General features: G+C 37.1%; 1 protein-coding gene across 14 annotated transcripts in view; it reads right to left on the reverse strand.

Moving 5' to 3' along the window:
• The window catches only part of HDAC9 (histone deacetylase 9), a 462,820-nt gene that overhangs the window by 23,582 nt on the left and 414,724 nt on the right, over positions 1-24,514 (reverse strand). For all 14 annotated transcript variants that reach the window (XM_032110318.1, XM_032110251.1, XM_032110312.1 and 11 more), the window contains one exon: positions 6,797-6,930. In XM_032110318.1, the coding sequence (XP_031966209.1) occupies positions 6,797-6,930 (134 nt within the window). The remainder of the gene's footprint in view (positions 1-6,796; positions 6,931-24,514) is intronic.

Below are 24,514 nucleotides of genomic sequence, written 5' to 3' on the forward strand. Positions count from 1 at the left end.
TCAAAACCACCTCTTTATTTACCAGTATAGAGCTTTTTTTAAAACAAGTAAGCTTTGTTTGAATATCTAGATATATCAGGTGGATATTTAGAAATGGCAGGCATGTTTTTAGAAATCAGCATGAGCTGATGAATCCTTAAAGAATAGAAAGGAAAAACATACAACACCTATCCTAAGCATTACTCCATCTGTTAGCACTGCTAACAGTTTTGTAGGCGATGTGAGTATAACGGCCATGTTTGATCATTTCCTTAACTTTTTTTCCACAAAACTTTCATTTTATATTCCAAGCTTGGCTGAAGCAGGCTCCTAAGCCTTTCTGTCTCCTCATTCTTAAGTACCATGCAACAGAGCTTGGACCCTCTTTCATATCAGGGAAACTTTATCAGGCTCCAAAAGTAAGTTCATTACATCATATATCCTGCTCAGCCCAAAATGCAGTTCCATTACAAAAACACTGCAGAAACAAAGCCAGTGGGCTATGGCAGCTATTTCTGTACACTCTGAATTGAGACTGTCTGCATTCAAAAGAAGGATTCTGTTGGCAGTTATCCACTGGTTGCATACAACCATATAGACACAGAGGTGTCCCTGGAAAATATCAGCAGTTAGACCCAATACTGAACAAAAGAAATTACTCTACACCTGGCATATACGGCACCATCACCTTCCCTCCTACACTTATTGGCATTCAGATCATGAAGTCTATTAAATCTGGAGGCTAATAGAAAAGAACCTGAAAAGAGCACTGGAAAGACACCATCAGGAAAGAAATCTTTCAGAGAAGAACAGCTCAAGTCTGCAGAAATAACCAAACCACTGGAGAGACAGTTTGGACCAGACACAAAGGGTCACATTTTCAAAGCTTTTACATGGCTGAATTGGGCTTTTCTGTCCAAAGTAGAAGATGAAAGTAGAAACTGTGTCCACTAATCATTTTCAAAGTAGGAAAAACAATGTAAATGGGCAAAAAATCACTTGGTATGCCAAAATCTGCCAGAGGCATATCAACAAATGTTTGAAGAAGGAATTAACGATGGAAATTTCATGTGCCCAGAAAGGGATCTGAATTGATCCTTGGGAATGTGGAGAGAATCTGAAACTACAGTAGTCTGTATTGAGCTGAAAATTCAAGCAATATCCGTGTTGTCTTTAGCACTGTCATGTTTTTAAGTACCAAGATTAGCTTCAGAGAAGAGCGTTGCAGAGTGCAGTTAGAGATTACTAACAAGTGAGGCAAGTGTAAGGTAAGGAGTTTCATCTGCCAGAAGCATAGGAAAGGGAGGAGGCAGGCTCCTCAGGGATGCCAGGGCTGCAGGGGGAAGAATCACAACCCCCCTTTGTTACACTGTGTAAAAACCTATTAGCATGAAGACCGAGCTTTGTTGTTCTTAGTGTTGCCTATGATTGCAGAAGACTAAGTTCAAAGATCTCACAGGTCCTCTTACATTATGTGTTCTTATATTAGCAATATTCTCAGAGTTTCTGCACTCTCTGTTTACATATAAACACTTCAAGCAGGTATTTTTGTGATCAATGGTTACAATGCAGTAAATAAACAAATCAGATTTCATCAGGGATTAAGTTCAAAGACACAAAGGATGATGAGCAACTGCCAGTCCCTGAAAACCAAGCAATACCTTGGAATTATGTAACTCTGGAATCAGAATATTCTCTTTCCTTGCCCAAACCGCTTCCTGACTAGCACTGCCCACCTTGGGAACTTTGATGTCACCATGCTGACCTCTGGCACACACACTGTTCCAGTTTCCTACCTCATCCAGATCTCTGTTTCTAGACTCTGGGTTTATTGAAGCAGCAGCTGACCCATGTTTTAAACCTGGCATTAATTATTTTCTAGTATTAGACTCAGATTAACAATGAGGATGTGAGATTGTGAGCAAGTTTACCATACAATTTAAAATTGATCTCAGGCCATATTCACTTCCACGAATATCTCCATTTTGGAGAGAGAAATGCTTACCTGTTCTGGTAAATAACCCCTTTTAACGCAGTCCAGGCCCTCTTGGCAGAGCTCACTGCTTCGCTGGCAAGCAGCCCCAGATTCACACTGAATTCCACAAAGGAGAAAATGCCAACTTTTCACCATCAGCAGGAAAGCTGCAGAGTACAAGCTTTCCACTTAAATTACCATCCCCTCCTAAATGCCAGCTCAACAGATTGCAAGAAAGAAGCACATACTTCACACTCTGCAAGAAAATTGGTGTAAGTTTTCAAGCATTCTTGGGAGCCAACCAATCACAATGTTTTGTCAAATTCTGCTTCAGACTGAAATTCAAGCCAGAAGAATATTTACTAGAAGATGTTAAATTTAGTCACTTAAAAATGTTTTTACACTTGGGGCCAAATTCAGTCTTGGCCGCCACAGTCAATGAGAGCAGACATGCATCCTCTCTGCGCCTTGTTGCAGGATCCTGCTGGGCAGAGACACTGAGGACTGCACTTCTCTGCATCCTCTGTGCAAGGAAGAGCATGACACCGTCTGTGAGTAATTATCACTTGTTACAGACCACAGAAAACTGCTGTGCCACAGGGAGCTAAGAGATGCTGCCCAAACCTGTAGACAGATCAGAGGGACGGACATGATGTTAGACTGACTTCTGTGCCCCATGGAGCTAGCAAACCTGTCTGCTTTAAAAGGGATGGGATGAAGGAAGAGCTAAATCCTTAGGTTTTGACTCTGAAAGTTGTGTCCTTGAAAGAATCCTTCCTTACTCTTTCTGGCTGCAGAAGAACCCCTATCTGAATGCAGTTATGTTGGAAATAAGATGTAGGATTTAGCATACTGGACTCAAGGAAAGCCCATGCCCAAGGATTTTTTAAATCCAAGTAGTGTGTCTTCAAAAATAATGTGGAGGAAAGAAAGCAGAACCTACCCTTGCATGTCTAGAGAAGCATTACTTACCACCCCCTGGACCTAAAAGTCACAGCAGAGCTCTTTATAGCACCATAACTAGGACTGGAAAAGTAGTGTAGAATTTCCATACTCCATGATGAAGATTTTGGGGGAAAATCTCAATATTCAACCCAATTTTCACAGACTTTTTGGAATAAAATACAAATCTTTATATTCAATGGTTTTCTTAATTGAAGTAATATGTATATTTATATACACTTTAAGAATGAGCATTTAAATCTATATAATCAAAGTGTGAAAAACTGTAGAATCATTTAAAAGGTGTCACAATAAGTGAAAAAATTTAATTTTCAGCATGCATATCATAATCTCAGAAAGGCCTAAAAGCAATGATTCTTTTGGAATTATCTGAATGCATCTTTTCCTTTGTTTTGACAGATGTTCTGAATGGACAAGTTCTCAAATCACATTGAGAAAATTCAGGGATATCTTAAGGCAGCTGATGGTCATCTTTCCTTTTCACCTTCCAGAAGGTTTTCCATGTTTACATTTTGGATTTCAAGGGAACCCAGCTGCTTAATCTCTTCTCACCCCTTAGGAAGATTTCCTTCCAAGGAGATAACCTACAGTGCTTCTAATTAGGTCTGCAAATGGTCAAATGGATTTTTCTCAAAGTGACATGGAAACTTTCTGCTTGTAAACAGAAGCATGGAGAGGAAAACCTAAGATATCAAAATATTTTTAAAGTAATTTTATATGTAAACCTTCTAATTAAAAATTGATCTTTATAAAATTTATCCGTAATTCTATAATTTCCTTTTTAGTTTGCTTATTATCTAAGAAGGTATTCACACAACCAAACCAAACAGCCATTTCAGGTACTATAGGATGCCTTGCCTTCTTTCCAGTTGCTGTCAGAAAGGGTGTGGATCTCCTCTACATGCTGTGTTAGTAATACCAGTCCTTCCATGCCCAAATTATTTAAAGAAGATTAATTTGATACGGTATTCTTTTCCTAGTGTCGTCACTCACTTTTTTTAAAAGAGTGAGAAGTTATCTTACTAAAAAAATCACTAAGCTATAAGCCATGTATAAATTAAAACATCTATGTTGCATGTCAACCTGTTTTCGTTCTTGATTCTCTGAGGGAAATTAAGAAAAGAAGGCATTTTGCATTTGTAAACTTGATGTTACCTCTTAGGTAACATATCAGACCAGCACTCCATGAAAGTTGAAAGTGTGGCTAGTTTTATAATTTTTTGAAAAGTGTTATTCTGTTAGTAATAGAACACATGAAGCAGTGAATTTCTGTATTGAGAGGTCCTGGCCAAAAACAACAAAAGAAAAGAAAAAGTTTTCAAAAAGCTCTGCAAAATGTTTATGAATTCTAATCCTCAGCACATGAATAAATACATCTGACAAACTGCAGGGTACCTCACAAAGGCCTTTCCCAACCTTTCTAATTGGAGTTCAATTACATGTAGTGTTTAGAACTGAAGTTAATCTTGCCAGTGTTTTTAAACTTGGGGTGCACCACATACCATTATTTGTAAAAGTGAAAGGCAGATAATAAGTTATAATTATCCTATTAATCACCTGTAAAGAATTGCATTCAGGGAAGAATGCATCCTCAAATTACAGTAATTTGTTGTTTAAAGAATTTTTTTTTTCCTGTCCTTGGCAGAACATGCTTGGAGTTCGCTGTGCAAGTTCATGCATAGTATGCTGAAATCAAGCAGTGTATATGCTGCGGGCCACGTGGGGCATATTGCCATAAATCTTTTTCTGACTGCTTTCTAGGTATCAGACTTTCTCAGTAGTGCCTGCTTCTTGGCACTACTTTACTTATTCTTTTAAGCTAATGTCGGTTTCTTGTGGTACTCTTGGTAGCAACATCCTCTCTGGAGTACTTTTCTTTGCAGCCATAGCATACTTTGTCTTTGAAATTCTGCAGCACCAAACCATTTGGTGCATGTCCCAGAAGACAATGTTGTGAGCAAAACGACATGAGAATAATGCTTCTTGTCTGAGATGTTTCAAATTATTAAGGACCATGTTCTTTTACAAGTGAATTTACAATGACTGCATAGGTTTTTTGTATTCATTCTGAGTTAGTGAATTTTTGTCTCTCCTGAAATTTACTTTGCTATATTTTGCAAACAGATAGACTCACAATTTATCTAATTTTCTAGTCTCCAATTACTCTAAAATAAAATGGAAGAAAATCTTTATTCCAGTACACTTATTCATTTTTCTCACAATCCGTATTTTTTCTTGGATGATGTCACTGATAGCAGAAATAGTAGTTGGGTGTGATATAGTGGTAAACAAAATAAGGCAGTTTCCATAAATGGGTAGCACCACCAAATGGTCATAACTGGATAGAGGGATCCAGGCACCCACACAGAGGAGGATACATCACATCATTAGCACAGTACAATTCACATTAATCCCACAACGGTGCAAATTTCAGGGAATGAGTTTAGAAATGCAATGAAAAGCCACTGATGTCGTAAGTTACTATCACAGGGAAGATGTCAACAGAAATATCAATGAGAGTGCCCTGGAATGTCAGCTGATCAGGAAGGCAATGCTGCATTCACTAAGATTGTCAAATGCCTCAAGCTGAGTTACGTATTCCATGTTCCAGTACCTAAATAAAAGAACTAACATTGCGCTGAGCAGCTCTTTTAGTAGCATATACCACCACACTGGAAAACTTTCCTTATGGAGTTTGTCAAATGTGACAGTAGATAAAACCCATTGAAACCTTTCTCTTTTGTTTCTGGTGTCTGCTTTACATTTCTGAGAATATTTTTGAAAAAGCGAACACTTTCTTCATTGTATGTATAATGTAAAAAATAATAAGCATTGTTGATGTGTCATAAAGATGAAAAGCAAAGGTTTAAAAAAACACTTAGAAAATTCTTCTACCCAACATCCATCAGAAGACACGTTACTTCACCTTATTCACATAGGTATGAAGCCTTGAAGTGGAAGGGAACTGGCAGACTAGCTTGCAATTTGGCACTAATACATTTGATTGGAGAGATTATATAGCTATTAAGACTTCCCCTGAGGGGGAAACAAAGTAGCATACTCCACTTTATAACAAGATCTTGCAAAATTCAAAATTTATGGTAAAGGCTTTTGTCCCTTCATAAATTATTTTGGCTGCAACTTCAGCAATTTTTTTTCTTCTCACTGTATTTCTAAGATAAAAGATATTTTCTAGTGGACAGCAGAAAAAGTTTCACTAATATGAATCCTTATCTCGCATTTGTGTACATAAATAGCACACACTCCTATTTACTTAGTCTTATAGTATCCTCTCAAAAGTTGTTAACATACACAGTGTTTGATATCTCTTGGAAACTCCATTTCAACTGTATTCAGATCAACCTGAATCTTCATTTATAAGTTGGTTGTTATTTTTTTTTTAAGTTTTGTACACATTTTTATTAATGTTTCAAATTGAAGAGTCAAAATACTGCAAAAAATGTGTCTCTGCAACATCCAGTTTCTGAGATTACCAGTTACCTGGAAAAAGACATTTTTTTTCCATGATGGATGGCGAAAAGGTCCATTCCTAATAGATGATATGCACACCAATGACTACCAATGATGTCAAGTCTGGTATTCAGCACATCGCTAAAAGCAAACTGGAGGTTTTAAATATTACTCAGAACTGGGAATAATTTAGGCATACACTAAAGGATTTGTATAATCATCTAATTTAGAGGTATTTATGCAAATCAGCCCATTTGAGGTCTGTTCATTTCTAAGACATATTCAAATTCCATGGTTTTTTTACCAAATGAAAAAAGGGCTGACACCATTGTTACTAAAAGAATATCAAAGATAGCAGCTCCAGCAAACTTCGATCATTCTCTCCACCTAGCATGGTTTATGTTTTACCTCATTCCCTAGAAGGGCATTTATACAGGCTTCAGAGGCATCACAGATGGCAGTAAGGTCATGTCCTCCCTCCAGTGCCAGCACCACGCGGCCGTCCGCCAGCTTCAGCAATTGCTTGGTTAGGTGACCAAAACCTGGGATTCAAACACAGGAGTGCAAATAATGAAAGCAGAACAAATATTGCAGGCATGTTTCACATCTGCTGCATGAGAGTGTGGAAAGCTCTGGAATACTGTGCAGGGAGCATAGGATATACTTATTCCAGTATCCTGTTTCTGACCATGGCCCACTGCAGATGCTTTGGAGTTGGTATCGGAATTTTGTATGAGGCACATATGAGATAATGCCCCTCATGCTGATACCTCATTGCTGGAGATTAGTTGAAACATGAGGATGTCTCTCTTCTTATCTTTGTTGACCATTATCACCCTGATTCTCTATATCAATGTGACATATACCCACGTTATTTAGAGATCTGACATAACCCTATGGCATTGATATGACAAATAATATTTGTAGTTAAACTACGGTGCTATAATTAAAAATAACTGTGCTTTTCAAATGGGAGGATGAAGGGCTTTTTATTTAAAAATTGCTTCTTCCTTTGTTTTTGAGGTTTCAGAATAATATAAAATCATGGACTGAGAGATAGTGGAAGCATATGTTACCTCTTAGCTGCATCTTGAAGTGTTTTGGGAAGCAGCACTAACAACTTTAATTCAGGGTTTTGGTATAAGTTGAAACTGTCTAGAACTTCATAGCTATCTCTACCAGTATCACTCACTCCTGACCAACAGTGTTCTAAGAAACTCTACACCATAGCCAAAAATGATGGTGCTTCATTTTCTGTGATGATCTATAACTACACAGACATTACCACAAAGTTTTCATCTGTGATTCAAGTAAAATTAATTTATTACATTTTTAATGACAAGAAAAATGGCATGAAATATGTCAATTAGGAGTGAAAATTTTTGAAACAATTTTTGTGGTAGTTTCCTAGGACAGCTATTGGTTTTTTTTAATCTCTTTTAAGTAAGAAATGATAAACAAAGATTTGAAACTATTGACATTAAATAAACATCACATCTTGTTCTTAACTTTTCCACTTGGTCTGTACTAGTTGCTCCATAGATGGTCATCACTACTGATTCCAGTGCATTTCATATCCTTAAATAAAGCATTAGAAAGTACCTGCTAAACTCTGGAGTTCCATAAAGACAGGAAAATCAACATCTTTTTACTAAGTCCGAGTGAAGAAGACCGCCAGAACTTAAAACTGTGAAAATTACAAGCATATTTTCCAGAGAAATTTTCCAAACTCACATTTAGTTCTGTTTTCATCTTAGGATGTAAAATGGACATCTTTGTTAAGCACATCTCCAACTGGTTTTAGAATAGAGACTTTAATGACATCAAATCTGGATTAGCTGTACAGACAAAAAAATCCCAAAACAACAAAACTGCTCTACTTGCCACTTAACATATAGATGATCACAGAAACACTTGAAGTGAAATACTTTTTCCTTGAGCCACTGCCCAGTCTTCTTCACCCTAAAAGTACCGCAGTTTTGATTCTAGCAAAGTAACTACACTGTGGTTCAAATTACATAAAGGGCTGACTAAAAAACAAAATCTTAAACTCTCATTTAAACTCAACCTTTCCTCATGAAAAAAAAAAAAAAACAAACCAAACACCCCCCTTCCTCCACCCACTCCTCTCTACAAAAGACCAAATTTAGAAAGGATAATAAAAGTGAAGGAAGGAGTGGAATTAGGATAACCTTTGATCTTTAGCCAATTTCTTCTGTCTTTTACCTACAGAATTTATTTCTGTCTGCATGTTACACACGAGATCTTTGGGTTCATAAGAAGAGTGTGCCAACAGTGTAAAGTGAGTCAAAGATACAACATTTAAAGGAAATGAAGAAGAATGAACAGGCACAGTCTCCCCACATTTATAATTCACCCTTTGAGTCTGTGAGGAATCCAACGGCACTATTAAGACAACATTTTCCTTTGTGTTATACGGGTTCTGTGAAGGGAAAGATTTACCATGTCTTCCCTGCACTTTTGGAAAATTTTGTATGACTGAAAATATTGCTACCTCCACACTGTAATCTTCTGAAGTTTGTATGGCAATACATGCAAAGACTCTTGCTAAGCCTTTTCCTCTTTTAGACAACCATACAGACATTGTTACAATATGAGTTTGTCTGCTTGGTTTCCTGATGATTTTCCTAGTGTCCTGAGTATTTTCCTAGTGCTAAAATAATCAACCCTGACTGAATCAGGACGCAATGAGTGATACAGAAAGCATCCTCCCAAACAGAGATCATGATAACAAGATAAATTGTTTCTAACCCAAATTAACATGATGGGGCTTTTCTTCAGTATAATTACCCTGAGGAAGTAAAGGTGACTTGCTAGAAAGTGAAGAAATAACTTTAGCCAACAGTACCAACATTGCCAGCGACTGAATGAGTTATGGAAATTCTTAACAAAGAAACTTGGATCCTAGGAAAGATGTTAGCTTCCTCAAGGAAATCCCCTGGAGTGCAGAAGTAAGAAAATGGAAAGAAAGGAATCCCAGTCAAGTAATAGTTTTAAGATGGGCTGTAGTTCATGCCAAATAATTAATGAAAACAAGAAGAAAATAGTAACAAGCACCATTAAAAGAATCCGTCATCTCCCCTGATATAAGGAGATCAATCACTGGCCAACTTAAGGTGAGAAGGAGTCAGACAAGCATTTTAAATCCTGGGTCTTCCAACTCACATGAATATCTAGAAATCAGCAGCAGTTCTTGCCCTTCTACTCTGTACCTGCTGAAATCTTCTTGTAAATGTGCTCAGTGATTTTGCATTTCAGAGAAGTGCAGCATTTTTTAAAATTAGGCCCATGCAGTGTGCCAGGAGATTGTGAGAATGATTTTGTGCCAACTATTATTTTCATAATTTCTGTAATTTAAACATTAAAACTACTTGCTTCATCAACAGATCCAACATTTGGATATGTTGGGTAGAACTTGCAAAAGCACTTAATATTCATTTGCTATCATCCTTTTAAATATTATGATTAACCTTTGATTTCCACAAGAAAAAAACCACTACTAATTCTGAAATTCCTACTCACCAAGTGTTTTATATTTTCTTCACAAAAAAATCTGTGAGTGCACAACTGTACATCCAAGCAGAGACAGTAACCATTATAAACTATGTTAAGCACTGGAGACATAAGCTGTATATGAGCTGTCATTTGACAACCTTTGAAGTAAAAATATAAACTTTCAAAACAAAAAAATAACGTGTAATTTTTAATTATACCTTTTGCCCTCCTGCAGTACTATCATTGGAGGAGATAATATGCTCAGACTTTGTAAGAAATTATTCCAGTGTGGGAAGGCAGAAAGAGAGAAAATTATTATTGTATTATCCTAATGAGCAAGTTGTCAGGCTGCTATTGAAGGACACACAGGGTGCTGATCACTTGAATTACCATCTAAGCAAGTAATTCCACATCTTTTAGTGGACTGATGCCCCAGTAAGGACTCCAGGTTTTTTTATTTTAACAGATAAGCTCCCCCCCCCCTTTGTAGTTCTGCTAAGCAGCAAGGAATGGCATGGGTGAGGCTTCTGAAACCTCATTTGACCAAAATCACTGGAAAACAAAAACCATATAAAAACCCTATAAAAAGAGAATCTAGAGTTATTGCAGTTTTCTTTTGTTGTTTTTGAGGTACCCTTACTCTGATAACCTGAAATGGACAGTGACAAACAGAAGGCAGGTAAAACACCTCTTATCCTGGTCAGCTCCCCTCTGACAGGCTCGGTACACAGCTGTGTGTTGTGTTACGTGCGGCTGAAGTAAAGCTAAGAAGTCAGAGCTGGTATGGACAGCCTCTCATTTTGCCAAAGAAGCATTTGAGAATGAAGACAACTTGCAAATGTTATTCTTTTTGCATCCTCTCCTCAGCAGACAGGGAAAGGAGCCATATGGATGGGGTCCACTCCCAGCCAGCACCGCAGCACTCCTTGTTTGCATAAAGTCATATATGCAACTCAATTTGTTTGCCAGAAAATGTACAAACACCCAGTTAGTGGGGACTAAACCTGCCTCAGAAGAAGAGAGATTCCTTCCCTTTCCCCCACTGTGCATAAGGAGAGCAGATGTCTCCTGCGCAGTCATTTTTTGGGTGACGGCAGGCTGAACAAAGCCGTGGTGCTGGCCCTTGCTCATTGGAGGTGGCTGGTGAAGGAACAAGGACACGTCAACAACCAAAAGGCTGGAGAAGCTTTACAGTTATGGAGAAAGCATTAGCTTTCTCAGCCTCAGCAGCAGGGCCCCAACAGCTCTTTTGGCTTCAGTGTCTTAAAAGCTACAACCCAACCCTACATTACAAGTAGAGCTCTGGTGCTCTGGATACTTGGAGCAGCGTGGAGAGGAATACATGCAAAACACAAAACCTCCACAGTCTCTGTCCTGGACCTCCAAGCATGTATTTAACTATTATTTGCCATTTAATCATGTCATTACTCTCTGATTTACTTGAGAATGTGTTTTCCTCTCATTAAAACTGTTGCGATGATTGCTGCCAAAATTCTACCCACCAGTGTTCTGTGCTCCTTCCCTGCGGTTCCTTTGTGACTATTTGATTAATTTTCATTGATATTCTTCCAACAATAGCATCTAAAATTAACTGGGTCAGTTTTTACATAACTTCCTGAGTCACCAGGCTACATGTCCTAAATAAATACGTCCTTACAGGAGTCAAATGATAATTTACCCTTCCAGCACTAGCAAGGGCTGGGACATTTTGCAAAGCTTGTGTTCTGTGATAAGAGAACATACTTTATTCTCAGCTCTTAATTCAGGACCTTTTATTGAATCAAAACTTCATTTGGATGAAGTCAGAGACTTGACTCAGTTGGCAGGACGTGGCCTTGAGTGAGGGGGAAAAGGAGATTTTAACGCCAAATACATTCTTATGAAAAACATTTTCCAAATGGCTGAAATTACAAATGTTAGTGTTGAGGTACCCGAATTTAAATGGTACATTTGGCCTCCAGGCATTAGCTGCTGATTTCTTGCTTTTAATATGGGAGAAGGAAGCACAGTAACACTTCAAATTACATGTCTCAAGCAGGCATTTAATTTAGATTAAATTAGACAGTAATTGTATGTTAAATAAATACCAATAGTCTCAGAAACACATTTTTATGGATTAACAATTTATGTAATAGATGTTTTAATTGCATGCCTGTTAGGTCTACAGTAATATATTTTTCATAATTAGCTGTTCTTTAGCTGCTACACTGAACATAACTTATTAAATCTCTATTAATATATATTCAAGGATACATAGGAAACCTCTTTGAAAGCCAAATAATGCAAACCTGTCTCACTACAGGAAGAGGCGACCTTGCAATGCTCAGTAAGATGGTATTTTCAACTCACTTGAGATGTGGATGTATCCAAGTGTGTCATATAGTCCATAGCATTTGCTTAGTCCTTCAGCTGGGAGGAACTTGTACACTTTCACCACACAAGGCAGCACCAACCACAAGACAAAATATTCCTCAGAGAAAATACATGGAGGAAAAGCACTCCCCCAAACTCTTCTCCCAATTAATTCATGCTAATAATAAAAGGAAGGGATTTCTTTTGTAACTTGCATCAAGCAGTAGGGATTCTGCACCCTCCAGGAAAGGTCATGGTAATGTACAAAATAATGATGAAGTTTTTAGAACTGTTACAGTGCTGTTATGTGGATTCAGAGGGAAAATATTCAACCACAGATTTCAGTGCCAAAATCAAAGCAGGAGCCTTTGGATATTCCCAAAACTGGCTGGATGGTTTCAGCCCTGTTCTTACTAGCTCTTTGCTCTGTGTCTTCCTTTCTTCTCCGTTTCCTTACATTTCCCTGATCTCTGTCCCTTCTTATAGCTGGTCCAATTAATAATTTCTTCATTGCCATGCTATCCTTCCTCTCTTTTTTTATTTTGCTTCCTATTTAGAAAATCCTCTACTAAGTGAAGCCAGACAGGATGCAAGATGATCCGTCCAACAGAGATCTTCATTGTTTTTTCAAGAATGAGTAGTTGCTCTGCATCAGAAAGCAGAAGCCAGTAGAGAGGAGCTGTAGGACTTCATATAGCAAGGTGGTATTTCAGAATCTTAGATTCAGATCTCTTTGAAAAAGGCTGTTGCTTCATCTGTGAGGTGAGGGGATTCTCCATGGAGTTTGGAGAGCTTTTTCTTATTTTTTTTGTTCCTGGAGACTAAAAACCCTCTAAAGGGATTCTATGGAGATAGACTAATCAGCCTAATAATTATCTGTGAAAATCTGTCCCACATACTGTGAAATCTGCCAAGCTGATAGAGCATGTAGTATTACTGTTATCATAATAACTTCTTCCAAATCTGATCAAGTTGCCTGATTTAAACTGATACACAATATATGCATCTGATGTTACAAGTTACAGATGATTATATGTCCAAATCTGAGTCTAGACTCAGCAAGGGGTTGGCTAAAAAACAAGACATCTGATAAAAAACTAATTCAAAGTATGAGGAATTTGCTTTTAATCCACACTGGAATGAAAATCAGATACTACTATTGACTATCCAAATAAATCAGTAAGCTTGATTAAGTTTGGAGAAGTTTATTATAATGCTACTGCCTATAAAATCAACTTGACACATTTTTAAAATATGTGGGGCAAAGTTTCTGCTGTTATACGTGAATAGCTGAAATGTGGGCACTGGGTTATAACTGAAAACAATCTGATGGGAAGATCTAGCCTTATTTCTTTTTCTAACTGATGAAAAGCCAAGTCAGTTACTGTTGAATTGACCCAGGAGACTAACACAAAGGATCTGATTTAAACCCCATCACTCAGAAGCTAAGAACTGACTGCCATTTTCTGAAGATGGTCTACAATATTCTGCCAAGATAATCAACAGGATCTTTCCAACTCACACAGTTTCTCAGAGCATACAAATTAAGGCTCGCACATTATTTTCAGTCATTTACTGACCCTGCCACATCAACATATCAGATTAAATTAAGAGCTCGTTCCTTAGCCAGTGTTAATCAGCATATACCATTATCTAAAGACCTAGCCTCCAGATGTGGACCATTCATCATTCCAAGACTAGCAACATACATACAATAAGGATATCAGGGAGAGGTTCTTGTAGGTGGATAGACTTGAAGTAAACACTCTATTTCCTGACCAATTTGGCAACAAGTTTCCTGGTGAACTCATATCAGAGGCCTATTGCCCCTCAGGATTTGGATCACATTGTTCAATAAACATAATTTTATAAAATCAGAAGGGAATAGGGCAGTGCATTTCTAAAGGGATTACTGTACATCTCATATAGTTATTCACTTTCCCTCTGGCCCTGTGCCCATTAACCCCACCTGACATATGCTATAATCACCCAGAAATGCACTGCCTGTCACCACTTACCGAAAAGGTAATGTGTAAAACTCGCTAAAGGAAATGGTACTGAAACTAGCTTTGGGGTCCGACTCCTTAAAGTCTTCTGTTTAATTGCAATTTCCAACTAAAATACATTGAGCAGCTTTCTATTATGCTGTTCTATTACAAAAACATGTAAGAGTTAAGGATGTGATTTCAACCCAGACCACAGCCCTTTTATACCTCTTCATACTATTAAAAGGACACACAAATGCCTTGAAATGGCAGAATTGTAAAAGCAACTGTAGCTATCATTTGAATGACATAGGTGACTCTATCCAGCCTTCTCCATGAATAGAGAAGTTATGTCAGAACCTTGTCAGTCATGTTATTACACAGCAGAGTTTGCAGGAGCCTTAACCTGCTGGGAGTACAAGAAAAGGTGGCCGGGAGCTGCACAGGCCTCAGGTGAAGGCAGGATTGAAGCCACTTTTCTCTCATGCACAACAGGTGGAAATATGTAGAAGGCATTTTTATTTCCTGGTCTCTTGGTTTCTACAGAAATTCTATCACACCACCCCTCCCCACCCCCCCCAGTCCCCCAAGAAATATATATGAGAATAAAATATTTCCTTAGAATATTGAATATCTCATCCCATTCTTTCCAGTCTTCCAACATACAATTATCGGAAAGAGTCTTTCTGTGAGATTCTGCAGCCAAGTGGTGACCTACCCATTACTGCTTGAGAACTATTCAGAAACCTTATGGAGTTCTTTACTCAGTGGTTTTCTACCTTTTTAGAGAAAGTTAAAACAATGACCATAAAGCCTGGGTGAAAAATGCCTTCAGGTGGCTGAGCAGTCAAGGAGCACTGCTTTCTGGATTTTCTCAGTGTGAGGAGCAGAACCACTCCTGATTCTGCAGGATCCACATATAAGCAAATTACCACTATCTCTGCTGTTACCATAGCATGACAGCAGTACGAAGGGAAGCTGGCAAACCTAAAATAAATTGTAATTTTCATTGAACAATAGAAAAATCAAGACAAACAATGGCATTTCTGTGCTACACTCAGACCTAAATCCAGCTAACTAGTGTCAAGGTAATTTGAGGACTCCAGATGTTGTTGCAGCTGCAACAGTCATCTTAGTCATACTCCTTAAAAGTGGGAAGTTCACAACAGGGCAAAAACCATTCATTCCACACTGAGATACTGTTTCTTGAGCAGCAACAGTAATTTCTTCTTCAAGGGAAAACAGTACATCAACTTTTTTATCTGGAGACACTGAAAATCTACTACCAGAATAGCTACTGTTTCTCCCTCCAGAGTTCTAACAGCTAGAAGTAAAATAACCTGCTGCAGCGGCTCAAAGCTCTCTAGTGGCTCTAGAATCTTAGCAAATAAGGTATATCAAATTGCAACATCAGGATTGCATTTATTCTTTGCTCTGATGAAAGCTAAAGAGCCCCAGGAGCTGAGAGTTTGGGCAAAAATTATTCAAACTTCACAGCAAAGCTGCTTAGAAACCCTAGACAAGAAAGGTATTCAACTGTCTCACTACAAATAAATAGAGATAAACAGAGAAAAATACTCAATCCAGAACAGTTCCACTCATTAGGACATGAAGAGGTCACTCCAGCAGAGGAGAAACTTTTTAGTCATTCTCAGTTTTGGCTAAAGTGCTGATTTATTTTCATAGAATAAATGGTCATGGACCAAAATTTTAGCATCTCCCCACTGTTTTTACCTAGATTTTAGTGCTAGAAACTATGTTTGAGGGAATTAATTAATTAATTAATATTAATTACTCATGAGAGACAAAGATGAAATTAAAAAAGGGACATAGGAGAATTGGGAAAAAGATAAAAGTGTTTGTTGGGTTAATAAAATAAGGTGATAAATAAATATACTTGTGACTAAAAGACAATAAAGATGTGGCAGGATGAGCAGGAAAAAAAATGAATGTGAGTATGAAACTAAAAACTGTCAAGGAAACAGATTTTCATATAATCTTCAGAAAGGGTCATAAAGTAAGGACAGCAGAGCAAGTCTGATCTTTGTATAAGGGGATGCAGAGCATTTCTGAATTTTTCCCTAGGGATGTACTTTTGTATCCTTTCTATGCAGAGAAAGGTGAGGCAGTCCCCCAGTAATATTAACATGAAAATCATTCAGCTTTTGGCTGCAGTGAACTCTGGATTCCTCAGTGATAAGTTGCTAACCAAAAATGGGTCTAAGCACAGGCAGCTGGCACAGTGCCGGGTGACAGGTTTGTATGTGTGGGCAAATGTGTTCATGATAACACTCAAAGCAATTAAAACATTTAAATAAGCAGGTACTTGACAACAAGCTGGTCTCCCTAGTAGCAATCACATCACTTGCCATGTATTCAGACATCCTACCATCTGTGACAACAGAGACAAGATCTGAAGTAATCAAATGGTTGCAATGGATTTATATTTCTGGAACTGTGAGCAAAACTTGGCCTATTAAAAGCAGACACTTTTCTTCTCTTAACCATAGTAAAACAAGTTTAGAAATTGTGAACAAAATACACATTAAAGCTCAAATGCATATTTGGAGATGCACATTTTATCAACCAGAACAGAAATTTTAAGTGAATGCACAAGTTTCCCGAACTTATCTGGACTTGAGGAACCAATAAAAATTGCTCCTTCTAACCTTTTATCTGTTTATATATCTTCCCAGACCATGCCTTTTTCTAATGGGTCATCACAAATAAACTCAAACTACCTTTCCCATCTATACAAATCCTTAGTAGCAGTGAAAAAGGTGGCTTCTGTCTCTTCCACAGGTGATGTATGACTCCCTCTCAAGCTCATGAGCCTTGGCATATACCTAGTCCAACCTGGAACAGCCCAAAGATGGCCTGGAAGTCTTTTTAACAAAGATAACAAACAAAGAATTTTTTTTTCTTTTCCTTGTACCTAATGTGAAATCAAACAGTAAATCTTTGTGTTTATTATAACACTTTCAAGGACTGAATGCTCATATCTGAGTAGAAAACATGTCTGAGGACAAGTACTTGCAGGTAGGTAAAGAAAAAAGACATTTCCAAACTTAAGATGATTTTTGGTGGTGATAGCTATTAATAAAAAAGCATTTCTTTAGTGCTAGAATCTTTAAAAATCAGAATAAGATCTGGATGTTGCCTATTCAAAAGGTGTGAAATCCAACACATGCAGCCACCAGGGCTGATACAGGTGTGATTGAGCAGGTGTGTGGTTGCAGGCAGAGAAGGTTTTAAAAAAACACACTTTTTTTCTTCCTATCCTGTTTCAGATGCCCAAGAAACAGGCAGGAATAGTCCTTATGACCCCTTCAGGCTAGGATTTTTTTACTTCTTGCACATTCTGTACTGGGTCTTCCTGTACTCTCCCTATGTCTGGAAATGTTTGAGAGAAATTTGCTTTGACATGACTAGTACCTGTTGTATGGGACCACTATATAATGCAAGCAAGTTAATATTTATATCAGAGTTTGCCTTGAATTTCTGGCCATGGCTTTTCGTGGTCAGTTGCAATGCATAAGTGACCTGATAGTTGATGTTACATATTGGAAGATTAGAAAAATAAAAACATTTTAATTTCATCTGAAATTAAGATTTAAGAAACAAGAAATTTAGGGCAGCACAGTGTCATTTTTTTTATCAACCACAGAACTCATGGCTCTTAAGGTTGCTTTTAATTATAGGAAAGTGGATAACAGAAAACAGTGGATATACAGAGGAGAGGTAGAGGAACATTTATTTCCTATATTTTTTAGCTTTAGGCAGAAACTATGAAGTTAGCATTTACTGCTGGCTTATAGTTAAAACCTGAACATGGCCCTCTCTATGCAGAGAAAAGCAAAGGTCCAGAATAGTAGATGTTCATTTAATTAACATCTCTATCTTACAGCATATGCAAAAGGGGTCCATTGTGCAAGCAATCATAAATCTCTCTTGGTCTAACTTCAGAGCAATTGACCTTACAACCCAAATAATATCCCTTTGTGCACAGTTTTTGTATGCAATTTCTAGATTTACTGTTTCAAAGAAGGAGTGTGTAAACAATTTCAGGCAAGACTGAAGTGAGCAACTCATTCATCCTACAGATGGATGAATGTTTGTGCGAAACTGGAAAACTTGTTCTGGAAAGAGTCTCTATAGATGGTACTTTCAGTGCTTCCAGATTCAAATTTTTCATTTGTTTAATTTTATGTGCTGCTGCTATCTTAATTAGGAATGAAATGAGGAGAGAGAAATGACAGGTTTCAGCAGTTCATTGGACAGCAGAGAGTATTATAGGGAAAGGTAGTGACACTTTGCCAGTCCTAGAGTATTCCCTTGTCAGTCGTCAAATGACTGCCGCTAATAAAAAATTCCGAGGACCTCTTCAAGAAAAAGTCAGAAGCAGAAACACAGACATCATAAATGTAACTTCTGCTTGTTCCCACTATAACTGTGCAGTGTCTTAAATTCTTGATATTTCTTTTTTCTATAAACAAAATTTCAGGCCACATCTTAGAAAGTTCAATATGAAAACCACACGTATCACTTCCATACATGTGTTCTAGGGGACGTCTATATGGAAACAGTGATGAATCCTTTCCTTGATGAAACACTGTAAAGCCTTTATTACAAAATTTACCCAAAATAAAAATGTGTTATCTATATGAACAGTACTCATTAAAAATCTCAAAGTAACCAGCTCCAAGATGAATTTTGGCAAACTGTGAATTTCACATGTGGAAGAGGCAACTTTAGCACTAAGCATATACCAAAAAATCTGCAATTAACCGTGACAGATTCTCTTGGGGTTAGCCACTCCTGAGAGCTCTGGAACTCTTGAGTCAGCCTCTGGAGGCACCACTAATAATCTCAGGGATCTGGGCTTTCAGTTGAGACACCAGGATCAGGTGGTTAAAGCTGGGGCAGCCCAGAATACCTCAAACTCCCTAGGAGGTTATCCCTGTCCTTATATTACTTTTAAGTATGGTCAATATTTTATACTTTAATAAAAGTGATCAAAGTAATAATAAATGAATAGGTCAGGTAGTGTAGCCCTGTTTCATGCTTATAACACTGTTTGTAAACGTATGTTAGTATTTACCAGACAGTATGTTCAGCTTAGACTCCCAGCACACTGCATACTTTGACTTTCTAAACTTAATTGTCCATTTCTTATTAGTGCTTATAAAATGGCATCCCATAGTGTCTGCTCCCTTAATGTGTAAATAAAGCAATTGAAGAGAACAGAATAGGGATTAAATAAGATAAAATGATAACTAGTAAATAACCAGTTCTCTTGATTACACAAATATCCAGGAACCTTTGAAAAAAATACCACTCCTCAGACTCAAATGAGAACATAAATTAGAGCCAGTGACTATTTCTTAATAAGAATTGGAAAAAGAACACTAGCAGGGATGGGATGAATGAATCCTAAAAGTAAAAGAAATGTTTATGAAAAAGAACAGCATTTACATTCCTATTTGCCTGGGCCACTTGCCCCTTTTGTAACCTGATAAAACAAGTGAGTCAATACAAATCAAGACGACTTAGTGGAAGAACAGCAAATGGTCATTGTAAAAGTAGAGGCCAGAGGAAAAGGGACGCCACAAAGACCCCAATCATGCAATTTCTTTTGCAAGCAGATTTAATGGGTGTGCTGTGGCCAGACACCTTTAGAGTCAGACATGCCATTTCACTAAGAGAGAACAGCAAGGTCCTACCCAAAGCAAGTAAATTAATATGGAATCCTAACTCAAAATGTTACAAAGTTCATATTTTGAAAAGAAAATAGTAAAAAACTTGCAGAAACTATTTTTAATGAGAATACATCCGTTCTACAACCATTTTTATGTGACAAACCAGAAATACTATTCTTCACAGATATACTGCCTTGTTTTTATCGATTTAGCCTGACTGCCAAGGAGCCTTCCAGAAAACAGTGAAAAAACTGAAAAATTATGTAGTCCATATAGTCTATCTGAAAAATCGCTGGAAAGTTTCATTTTACCCCTCGCCTGTCTGACAAAACTGCAAGACAGCCAAATACAGGTGTTCAGATATGTTCAGACAACGCTCTTTTTTCTTTCTCTCTTTTTAATATAATATTTTGTCCTTTACTCTGGTGAAAACATTATGGTTGGCAAAGTAAGATCAATCAATAATTCTAATTTTTTAAAGCCTTTAAAGTAATTTTTTGAGAAATATGGTAGTTTAGACAGCACATTTATTTAGTTTTAATTTTTGTGCTGTCATACATCAGCACTGAAGTCCTGATTTAGAACACATGCAGCGTGCCTTTGAAGTTTTGGCTGTTTTTTAACAATGGCAAAAAAAGATATAAAGAAATTAAACAGCACCAGAAAAAAAATCATAAAACAGGGCTTTTGTGCTCTTGATTTATATATTGTTTTTTATGTCTGTTTAAAAAAAAAAGCTTTATTCTCAATAATCTTTCATGGGAAGCTTTGCTCTGACATACTTTCATCTAAGCCTTTTCTTCTATGCTGACCTTTCTTTTCTCCTTTCTATCCCCTCAACTCTCCAAATCTTTCTAATATCTTTCCCATTCAGTAGCAAAATGAGTTTATTGGAATTCTTATGAAAACCAAGAGTAGAAATTGTGCAAATTATATGCTAAACTGATATTTTTCGATGAAAGTAATAAATATTCCAAGTAAACAGGACCTCCAAATTAAACAGCTATTTTCTTCTGGTGCTCGTTTGACTGCCTTTCTGGGCTGTATATGTGCAGTGGTGTATGCCATAGCCTTTTGGGCCAAGTTACACAACACTGGGCTTTTCCAAGGAAGTGCATGAAAGCTGATAGTTGCCATTGTTCTTTTTTATCCAATGTGTTGTAATGAATATGAGCTAATGCCATATTTATTTGTTCTGTGGCCAGCTTCTTCCTGGTTTTTTTCTCTCCCTTTCAGCTCAAGGACAAAACTGTTGAAACAACAACAAAAACACCATAACTGGCTTTATAGTCTTTCTCCTCCTTAGGGTCTTCTGTTCCTTGGAAAATTTTACTGCATTAGTAGTGTCATCTAAAAGTACCAACACGAGGTGCTGCAAAGAAGGGTTTTAATTGCAGTGCGCCTACAAAACATATTGAAAGTGATTTCTAGATGGACCAAGTCCTGAAGGCATCCAGAGGTTTGAAGAATATTAAACCCCTCCCCCCCACCCCGTGATTCTTAATTGTCAGCCCAAATACATATGTGCACATTACCAATCTGTATGTGTAGAAGGGTATGTGCAAGGTTTTTATGATAGCTGAAGGAGCTGGAGAAGCAGAGGCTAGCTAGGCAGCTAGACTTTGAGGAAGCTTAATACCTGTGTGTTGGGAGTTTGCTGGGGATCTCCTCACTCACTGTATCTCTTCCCTCACCTTCAACATCTCATATCCATATCTGCACCCCTTCTAAACTACTGCTTACTGCTAACAGTGAAATGACAACTGCATCTGAGGTGAAAGCTCTTTTTATATTACATATCATTCATGTTTTAGAGCAAAATAACAAAACTGACAGAATCTCCTGTCACCAACACTGACACCTGAATTTATGTCAAAATGTTTCTTCCCAGTGAAATGTAGTGGTGAGCTTGCTGCAAAGACATGTCTGAGTTCCACAATACCACTCTTAAAATTTATATGGAGAACTTGCGTAAAATTTTTTCTTAATATTGAAGGTTCTGCAGTTTATTTTATTTTTAGAGAATTTAACTACCCATTATATCAACTTGATCTGTATTAAAAGAAATCTTGTTTATAATTTCATTTAATTTCATATTCAGTTTATGACCTTTCTATATATTGAAACTAGGTGGGAAAAAACCCTTGATTTTAAAATTTGTCAAGATTCTTCTTCCCTACCTCTAAGCAATGAAAAGTTCACTGTGTTGCCTCTGTTACTCCTCCAGTCTATTTACTACTTAGTAGGAAGAGAGGAATATCCCCAGGAAGATCTGTTGCACCAATTTTCAGAAAAGATGAAGGTCTTTTTGGAATTAAGCACTTCTCTATATTGCCTGTCACAGACAAATCTGGACTTAATAAGATGTATAATGTTCAGAAAGCCAAACTTTGAGAGAGGAAGCTCATTTATGTCTCCAAAAGACTATTTACACCCAGGCAGACAAAATATGCTTTAATCTACCAAGGTTTGTGAATGCATTATGAATACAGCATGCTCAGTGAGAAGCTTCTCAGGTAAATACGAAATTAAAGATGAATGCATTTTACTTAAGTAATCTGTGCATCTCTTAATGCCCCAATAAAAATTACTCTTGATAGAGATTTTGTAGGTTATAGAGCCGTACTTTCAAATCCTTTTATTATTTAAGCAAGTTATAATACTAATATTATCATACAAGGTTAGTCTATTAATTATACAGTTACTAGGAAATTATTTAGAAAATATTTTCTGTATAATAATACTACCTTATATATTTCTAATAATCAGTCAGATTTCAAGGTAACAGGGCTATTTTTATGCAGAAACCATGGAAATTATGTAGAAATTATGTTTGCCTTACTTATAACACATAAGAAGTCAAATCAGCATGTCATAATATTAATCTTCCTAGCTTTAGAGCCTATTCATCTATGAATATCTAGTATCATTTCCTGATTCATAAAATTTGAAAATAATTGTATACACACAGAGAATTTCTGTGCCAAATTTGTTCCATTAAACCCAGTAATAATTCCTCAGACTACACACCTGACTCAATATTTGCTGTCCTATCACTGTGTGCTCTATGCACCTTGCTTCCTATATCTGACATAAATCATCTGCTCTTTTAAGCTCTGCTCAGTACTTAGTTCAATCTCCCCTAACACCCTTTTAGTCCACTGTTCTCTTCCCTTCAATATACCAGCACTTCTCTGCTAATGACAAAAACTTTGTAAGTGGTATGCGTTTACCAGGGTGGCTTTTAGATATCCCAGAAAAAAAGGGAATTTGACCATTTGTCCTGGTGTTTTAGAAGTTAAACCACCTGGTCAAAAGAATCTTTCCAGCTTGGATGTCTGATGTCCAGCCTTCCCATCCTCACACCTGGCATTTCCCAGGCTGAAACACCGGAAACTGTCCTCCTCCATCATGAATCAATTTGCTGCTCTCAAGCCGTCTTTCAGGTTAGCAGCTGACGTATCTCTAAACAGTGCTACCATAAATATCTATATAGCTTCAAAAATGAGACATTCAAAAGAGGGAAATGATTGCTTACTTTAGAGAGATAAATTGAAGCAAATGAAAATCAAATCTCTAGAGACATGCTTCAAGAATAAAATCTGCACAGATCAATCTCCCAAAGGCAGTAAGAGGTACAAGTCACTGAGCTGAAACTAACACAGAAGGAACAGTTCAGTGACATAGTGATATAATTGTAATAAAATAGGTCAGGGAATATTCCTGTAGTAGTGAGAGGCCTTTTCTCTGAAGTTTTTTTCATTTTATGTCTATTTCTGAGTCTACTAATTGTGCATCAGTTTTCTTAAAAGTTAAGGAAACATTCAGAGCAAATCAATGCATTTTACAGATACTCTTTCTTTCCTTAGTTTTAATTAAAAAAACCCAGGTACCGAGCAAGTGTTATCCAATGGACTAAATTAGGTAGTTGAGTCATGATGACAAGAGGGATGGGCAAATTTTGAAGAAAAAAGTTACTCAAGACATGATGCTTGACATCTGGTTTATGATGCTCTAATTGTCAGTAGTCAGCCAAAGCCAAAAGACTGCTATTGTCTTTCAGATGAAATATATCTAGAACAGTGCTGACTGTTTACTGAACTAAATATATTCTCTCAGTTTCTGCCTGAGTATATGTCCTGCCTTGGAACAGAAGATTATTTTTCTGTTTTCTCACTTAAAAATACTGAATTTAGGTCTGGCAAGTTCTGATGGTCATGGTACACCATGCTAGAGGTAGCTGTATAAATAAAGTGGTTATGCTGTAATTACCCTTGTTATGGTATAAGATGGCCAGTTCCATTAAAATAAATTACAAAATTTTTTTTCCAATATAATGAAGCATAAGAAAAAGCAGAAAAATAATTTATAAGTATTTTTGAAAATTTTATGCCAAAAATGCAAATGAGTAGTATCTTTCTTACTTTTCCTTTATTTTATCTATATAATGAAAATTGCAATAAGGAATATCTTCCGTCTGAATGAAATACACTCTTCTTATTTTATGTTCCAGATTTTGATCTTTTCCCTCTTTTCCCTCTTTTCCCTCTTTTCCCTCTTTTCCCTCTTTTCCC

This window comes from Corvus moneduloides, chromosome 1 (genome assembly GCF_009650955.1).
Source record: "Corvus moneduloides isolate bCorMon1 chromosome 1, bCorMon1.pri, whole genome shotgun sequence".
NCBI lineage: Eukaryota > Metazoa > Chordata > Aves > Passeriformes > Corvidae > Corvus > Corvus moneduloides.